This window comes from Salvelinus fontinalis, chromosome 33 (assembly GCF_029448725.1).
Source record: "Salvelinus fontinalis isolate EN_2023a chromosome 33, ASM2944872v1, whole genome shotgun sequence".
NCBI classification, from domain to species: Eukaryota; Metazoa; Chordata; class Actinopteri; order Salmoniformes; family Salmonidae; genus Salvelinus; species Salvelinus fontinalis.
The window spans coordinates 41,214,825-41,223,100 of NC_074697.1; the positions used below are offsets into that span (position 1 = coordinate 41,214,825).

Sequence of the window (8,276 nt, forward strand, 5' to 3'; positions counted from 1 at the left end):
TAGGCTAACAGCCAACGTGCCAATTTGCATGTTGTTCGGAATATAGAACCACAACGAGAAATCTCTGTGATTCCACAAGATAACTTGTAGTTTAACCGGACTGTTACAAGGGGAACCCAACACGCAATTACAATGGCTGACATGAAATAACCCCGATGTTCCTTACTACCCCTCTCTTTTCTCTTCCTCCCTTCCTTATCCCTCAGCGTCTCCTGAAGGGCATCACCCCTGTACCCAGTGGGCCTCACAGTGACATTATCATCACCCACGCCGTCTGACCCAGTGGTCTGACCAGGCCCGGTGGACTACACCCCCCTCTGCTGGACATAGAGCACAACTGCAGGACGGGGAGGGTTCGTCCCTTCCCCCGCTTCTCCTCCAGAACCCCCACAGCAGACTTCAGCACTAAGGCACCCCGTCCATCCCACTGACCCCAGGGGTGAGGTGGAGTGCCGGGCCACACTGTCTGCAGCGTCCCACCCCTCCTCCCGTCATCTCCCTCCTGGCTCATTCTGTTAGCTAACCGTTAGCGGTTAATGGCGTCACTGTTTTCATACTGGCCCATGCCGGTCAGAGCATTTCAACCACCAGACAGAGGGTTTTAGATGCCACAGCACAATGACATGTGTACTGTTACAATTGGAATCCATCCATTCAGTATGATTCATAAACATACACACACTCTCTTCCTTGTCTCTGTTCTGTCAGGTCCACTTTTATATCACAAACATCTCACGGCTTCATTTGACCTTCGATCCTTGTTTCATGAGTTCTGCTTTCAGATATTTAGCCGGACATTGACTGCAAAATCCAGGAATCTTTTTACATGTCTAAATGAAGCCAAATGTTCCATGGATATTTCTACAGGTATTTCCAGATGTGAGCTGTTGTCATGTTTTAGGATGACTTGGTGGGAGGTTGTCAGTGTTTCTGAATGGGATGGCTGAACCTATGAAGGGCCTTGATGAATGTCAGAGCGTCTCCACACGGTGAAGCGCTGTATGTTGGTGTAGTATGACGCACTGCAGTACTGATTATGCTCTGTAAGCATATCCAGGTTGTTGGGGAACATAGAGACAAGTTCAGAAGAGAACACAGGGCTTTGTCCAGTCGTATGTGGGGGGATTCTTGAGTTGCAGTATGGAAGGCTCTGGTGTGTGTGTGTGTGTGTGTGTGTGTGTGTGTGTGTGTGTGTGTGTGTGTGTGTGTGTGTGTGTGTGTGTGTGTGTGTGTGTGTGTGTGTGTGTGTGTGTGTGTGTGTGTGTGTGTGTGTCAGAAAAAAAATGAAGGAACATGGGAAGAAGCTACCCTGTGCAGATTAGAAGGAGTCGTGGGTTATATTATTGCAATATATATATTTATTTTAAATAATAATTATTGCTGTCAAATCTATGTATGCTTTCATGTCATTTACCAAAAATTGACATGCTGATTTAGTTTAATTTAGTTTCTTAATATGTAAAACACCATTTACATGTTAATTACTTATAGTGGGAACCAAATATCGATCACAACTATTTTCACTTCCATCGCTCAGTCCTCAAGGTTATGTCTGAAACAGGTATCATCTGTCTTTACTCTCTACCAAATCATCTGTTGTGTGTTGGAATGGGAGTAAAAATATGGCATGTACGTGTGTATTAAGTGAGTCTTGGTATCGGTGTATGTCTCTTTGTTCTGTGAATACCTGTCTACTCTCTTGAACGCATTACTGTATGCCTGTGCGTGCCTCAGACCTGGGTTCAAATACTATAGGGAATCTTTCAAATACTTTGTGTTTGTTTTAGCCTGTCTAGTGCCAGATGGGAGGGGTTTGTTTCACTCTGTCTAGTGCCAGATGGGCGGGGTTTGTCTAGTGCCAGATGGGAGGGGTTTGTTTTAGCCTGTCTAGTGCCAGATGGGAGGGGTTTGTTTTAGCCTGTCTAGTGCCAGATGGGAGGGGTTTGTTTTAGCCTGTCTAGTGCCAGATGGGAGGGGTTTGTTTTACTCTGTCTAGTGCCAGATGGGAGGGGTTTGTTTTAGCCTGTCTAGTGCCAGATGGGAGGGGTTTGTTTTAGCCTGTCTAGTGCCAGATGGGAGGGGTTTGTTTTACTCTGTCTAGTGCCAGATGGGAGGGGTTTGTTTTAGCCTGTCTAGTGCCAGATGGGCGGGGTTTGTCTAGTGCCAGATGGGAAGGGTTTGTTTTAGCCTGTCTAGTGCCAGATGGGCGGGGTTTGTTTTAGCCTGTCTAGTGCCAGATGGGAGGGGTTTGTTTTAGCCTGTCTAGTGCCAGATGGGAGGGGTTTGTTTCACTCTGTCTAGTGCCAGATGGGAGGGGTTTGTTTTAGCCTGTCTAGTCCCCGATGGGAAGGGTTTGTTTTAGCCTGTCTAGTGCCAGATGGGAGGGGTTTGTTTTACTCTGTCTAGTGCCAGATGGGAGGGGTTTGTTTTAGCCTGTCTAGTGCCAGATGGGAGGGGTTTGTTTTAGCCTGTCTAGTGCCAGATGGGAGGGGTTTGTTTTACTCTGTCTAGTGCCAGATGGGAGGGGTTTGTTTTAGCCTGTCTAGTGCCAGATGGGCGGGGGTTTGTCTAGTGCCAGATGGGCGGGGTTTGTCTAGTGCCAGATGGGAAGGGTTTGTTTTAGCCTGTCTAGTGCCAGATGGGCGGGGTTTGTCTAGTGCCAGATGGGAAGGGTTTGTTTTAGCCTGTCTAGTGCCAGATGGGCGGGGTTTGTTTTAGCCTGTCTAGTGCCAGATGGGAGGGGTTTGTTTTAGCCTGTCTAGTGCCAGATGGGAGGGGTTTGTTTTAGCCTGTCTAGTGCCAGATGGGAGGGGTTTGTTTTAGCCTGTCTAGTGCCAGATGGGAGGGGTTTGTTTTAGCCTGCCTAGTGCCAGATGGGAGGGGTTTGTTTTAGCCTGCCTAGTGCCAGATGGGAGGGGTTTGTTTTAGCCTGTCTAGTGCCAGATGGGAGGGGTTTGTTTTAGCCTGTCTAGTACCAGATGGGAGGGGTTTGTTTTAGCCTGTCTAGTACCAGATGGGAGGGGTTTGTTTTAGCCTGTCTAGTCCCAGATGGGAGGGGTTTGTTTTACTCTGTCTAGTACCAGATGGGAGGGGTTTGTTTTACTCTGTCTAGTACCAGATGGGAGGGGTTTGTTTTAGCCTGTCTAGTCCCAGATGGGCGGGGTTTGTTTTAGCCTGTCTAGTCCCAGATGGGCGGGGTTTGTTTTAGCCTGTCTAGTGCCAGATGGGCGGGGTTTGTTTTAGCCTGCCTAGTGCCAGATGGGAGGGGTTTGTTTTAGCCTGCCTAGTGCCAGATGGGAGGGGTTTGTTTTAGCCTGCCTAGTGCCAGATGGGAGGGGTTTGTTTTACTCTGTCTAGTGCCAGATGGGAGGGGTTTGTTTTAGCCTGTCTAGTGCCAGATGGGAGGGGTTTGTTTTAGCCTGTCTAGTGCCAGATGGGCGGGGTTTGTTTTAGCCTGTCTAGTGCCAGATGGGAGGGGTTTGTTTTAGCCTGTCTAGTCCCAGATGGGCGGGGTTTGTTTTAGCCTGTCTAGTGCCAGATGGGCGGGGTTTGTTTTAGCCTGTCTAGTGCCAGATGGGCGGGGTTTGTTTTAGCCTGTCTAGTGCCAGATGGGCGGGGTTTGTTTTAGCCTGTCTAGTGCCAGATGGGAGGGGTTTGTTTTAGCCTGTCTAGTGCCAGATGGGAGGGGTTTATTTTAGCCTGTCTAGTGCCAGATGGGAGGAGTTTGTTTTAGCCTGTCTAGTGCCAGATGGGCGGGGTTTGTTTTAGCCTGTCTAGTGCCAGATGGGCGGGGTTTGTTTTAGCCTGTCTAGTGCCAGATGGGAGGGGTTCGTTTTAGCCTGTCTAGTCCCAGATGGGCGGGGTTTGTTTTAGCCTGTCTAGTGCCAGATGGGAGGGGTTTGTTTTAGCCTGTCTAGTGCCAGATGGGCGGGGTTTGTTTTAGCCTGTCTAGTGCCAGATGGGCGGGGTTTGTTTTAGCCTGTCTAGTGCCAGATGGGCGGGGTTTGTTTTAGCCTGTCTAGTGCCAGATGGGAGGGGTTTGTTTTAGCCTGTCTAGTGCCAGATGGGAGGGGTTTGTTTTAGCCTGTCTAGTGCCAGATGGGAGGGGTTTGTTTTAGCCTGTCTAGTGCCAGATGGGCGGGGTTTGTTTTAGCCTGTCTAGTGCCAGATGGGAAGGGTTTGTTTTAGCCTGTCTAGTGCCAGATGGGAGGGGTTTGTTTTAGCCTGTCTAGTGCCAGATGGGCGGGTTTTGTTTTAGCCTGTCTAGTGCCAGATGGGCGGGGTTTGTTTTAGCCTGTCTAGTGCCAGATGGGCGGGGTTTGCGACTATTCTATTTGTTCTATTGAACCAGGCAATCAAATCTGAAGTATTTGAAAGGATTTCAAATAGTATTTTAACTCAGGATTGTTGGACGTGTGAGCGTGCATACCTTGCGTGTGTATGTGCAAGCGTGCATACATGAGTGTGTGCGTGTGTACATTATGAACAGAAGTAGCAGTGTCGGACTTTATGAGTGTGTGCATGCCAATGTGTGTAACCTGTGCTTCAACTTGTGTCTGTGAAGTTACCTTCTCTCGTGTTGTACTTCGCCAAAATATCCAATGAAGATGATGTTAAAATCGCTACCTTGTACCTCTCGAGCCTACATAATGTATGATCTATGTACGTCTGTAAAAGATTCTATTGAGAAATAAACCTGTATAGAAGAAAGATATAAATATATATGAATTAATAGATAAATAAAGTTAAGATGTAAATGAGTAGCTATGCTTCTTGCATTTTTTCCCCCGCAATGCTTTTGTAACACTATTTTTTATGTTTTGTAACATTGTAACTCTTGAATTGGGTTAATTTCTGAGATTATTTTAGGAATGAGGTAGTTTAGTGCTGAGGGCACAGTTAGACAGACCACTTTCCACTATACACATCCCACTGCTAGGGGCAGTAGCTAGGACCAGGTGCTTGAAGAACAAACAAGGCTTGATAATTGATTGCTCACAGGTGTGGGTGATTGGCAGGTAATTAGTTATTGAGAGGTGGGTCAAAGATTTTCTATTATATTGACAAGATAGTCGAGTGACCGCTCTAACAATGGAAATGCATGTCGTCGAAGATGGAAGACAGGCGGGAGGAGGCGAAATGAGGTGGGACCTTTCTAGCAATTCAGAGGGCAGATACGCGTGTGAACAACCGGCACAACTTCGATATAAAGTCATTTTTTTCCAAAGCTGGCTAAATGCCACGTGCGTCCACTTAAATCAGTGCATTCCTTACAACCTAACCATTATGAAACTTATATTCAATCAAATAAGCCTCATGTAGCAAATTAGCAAAACCATTTTTTGTTGACCAAATTCGACACAAATGTCTCACTTCGTGGTCTTATTCTCGTGGACATTTTCACTTTTTCCTCCCTGCCGAAACTAACGCCCTACTTCCCCTCCTGGTTGTATATATACTGAACAAAAATATAAACACAACATGTAAAGTGTTGGTTTCATGAGCTGAAATAAAAGATCCCAGAAATGTTCCATACAGTACGCACAAAAACATTTCTCTCAATTTGTTTACATCCCTGTTAGTGAGCATTTCTCCTTTGCCAAGATAATCCATCCACCTGACAGGTGTGGCATATCAAGGAACTGATTAAATAGCATGATCATTACACAGGTGCACCTTGTGCTGTGGACAATAAAAGGCCACTCTAAAATGTGCAGTTTTGTCACACAACACAATGCCACAGATGTCTCAAGTTTTGAAGAAGCGTGCAATTGGCATACTGTCTGCAGGAATGTCCACCAGAGCTGTTGCCAGAGAATTTTATGTTAATTTCTCTACCATAAGCCGTCTCCAACGTAATTTTAGAGAATTTTGCAGTACGTCCAACCGGCCTCACAACAGCAGACCATGTGTAACCAAGTCAGCCCAGGACCTCCACATCCAGCTTCTTCACGTGTGGGATCGTCTGGGGGAGTGCTCCCAAGTGGGTGCGGAGTCATGTGAAATCCATAGTTAAGGCCTAATACATTTATTTAAATTGATATGAACTGTAACTCAGTCAAATCTTTAAGATTGTTGCATGCTGCGTTTATTTTTTTAGTCGTATCTTTTCTAATGCTGCGCTCGTAACTAAGTGGGAAGGTGGTAATTACCCGTTAAATTACCCGTGAAGTTGTAAATGCCAGTTGGATGCATTCTTGTGCTTTGAACTCATTGAGAAACACTGATTGGCTAATGGCCAACAAGCTGTGTCAACTAAAAGTGTAGAACTGTAACCATTAGTCCAAATAGTTGCAAACAGTTGTGTTATGCAACGAAATTAAGAGTTTCTATTGGACAAATTCAGTTAGATCCCTCCTCGTTTCATTCCGTTTGCTTTCGTTTTGCAAAAGAACCAGCGTAATGACTATGCCCCCAGCTATTACAAATTATAAACAAATTATCTTTTTTGTGGTTGCATTTAACTGCCGTAAATGCTGGTATCAAAGTAATTTCCTTAGGAGGTGTGACGTCAGAGATCAGCATGTGGGAGAAGTCGGAGCTCAGGGATGATAGAGTTTCCCACTAGTAATTACCAGTTGAAGCGGCATTCAAGTGGATTTTTCCCAGTCGTATGTGGTAAATACCACCTTCCCACTTAGTTATTTACCCAGCATTACACATCTCCCTCAGAACAGATTAAGCATCTGAAGCAATTACGCAAGATTTGACTTCTGTCTTTCTGTGATGAATTCTCAGGTAAAAACCCACAGGCCACACTGTCTTGTTGCTCACCCCTTGTTCCTTAGTAAGCTCTCCCCCTCGTTTGTTCACGGTTGTCTCCCCTCTATTCCAGGGCTCACACTACATGATTATAAGATTTGTTTGTATATGACCAAGTGTTTTATATAGGCCGCTTTGTCTTTTGAAGATAATGCTTGATTATTCTCAGACCCTGTACTGTTGTCCTGAATGAGAGCAGTTCAAGACCCCAGTATAGAGAACGAGAGAAAAGCTACAGAATACAATTTAAAGGTGTAATCTGCAATACATACTGTCTATTCAACAAAGTATATATCCATTTATTGATGAAGAATGATGACGAATCAAGGATTGTGGCTTCACGCAGCATCGGCAGTGAAGTTCAAGTCATCTATTGTGGTCTACAGGCCATACAGCACATACAACGGCATGTCTGTACGTCACAAAGCATGATGTTCAAAGAGGAACCATTGAGGTTGCATCATCTAATTGTGGTGCCACCTGACCTGGGGCTGGCCATGTGTGATGGCTGCAGCCTGCAGGCCTGGGCGGGGTCTCTGTCATCAAGGCTTAATCCTGCATCCGTTAGCTTCAGTAAACACTCCATGATGTTCACACACTTAGTCAATAACACACAGATACACACAGTGTTGAGTTTCAAGCCGCATGAGCCCGTACTTAGTGAGTAAGCCCCTGATCTGAGGTGCAAGTCTCACACAAAGAGAAATGCATGTAAGCTACTTTGTGTGTGAGTTCAGAGGTCAGACCTGGGTCTTATTAATCAGGGCACACCGTAGCGAAACACTTTGCAACGGAATACTAAAACAAGGGTTTTTTATTGGACAAGTTCAGGTAGTCCCTTCCTGTTTCAATAGGTTTTGAATAATTTGGGTGCCTAATGAATATGACCCTGATGGTTAGTTTGGCTTTAGTTTACGATTTTGTCTCCTGATCCCTGTACCACAGAGGAACATGCTCTTAGGGACACACACAGTCATGTCCCGTCTACTCCCCATTGCTCTACACTTTATTTCAGTTGATACAGACCAACCTGTTTGCAAAATGAGATGAAGGATAGGACACAGTAGCGTGTGCAAACAAACCTACACGCACACACGCACGCGCACGCACACACACACACACACACACACACACACACACACACACACACACACACACACACACACACACACACACACACACACACACACACACACACACACACAGAGAGCTGGGCTCTTGGTGTGGCAATTTCCTCTGGGCTCCAATCCCCTAAGTGATTGAAGCTTCCTATTTATATGTCTGACGTTATAAAACTTGAATCTATATTAAACACCATACCACCTCCCTACCCCTCTACTCACTTTCCATCTCTGCATCTGTGTAACGGCGGTCCTCCTTTTCTTCGGTCGAAAAGGAGGAGTAGTGATCGAACCAAGGCGCAGTGGAGTTTGAACACATATTTATTAACGAAAAAAAACACGAACTTGAATAAACTAACAAAACAACAAACGGTGTAGACAGACCTAGACGAC

At 45.7% G+C, this 8,276-nt stretch overlaps 1 protein-coding gene across 6 annotated transcripts in view; it reads left to right on the top strand.

Moving 5' to 3' along the window:
- Positions 1-4,760, top strand: part of LOC129832303 (sodium-dependent serotonin transporter-like) — a 27,986-nt gene extending 23,226 nt beyond the window's left edge. For all 6 annotated transcript variants that reach the window (XM_055896262.1, XM_055896261.1, XM_055896264.1 and 3 more), the window contains one exon: positions 207-4,760. In XM_055896262.1, the coding sequence (XP_055752237.1) occupies positions 207-278 (72 nt within the window). In that variant the 3' untranslated portion in view covers positions 279-4,760. The remainder of the gene's footprint in view (positions 1-206) is intronic.
- Positions 4,761-8,276: the final 3,516 nt, after the last annotated feature.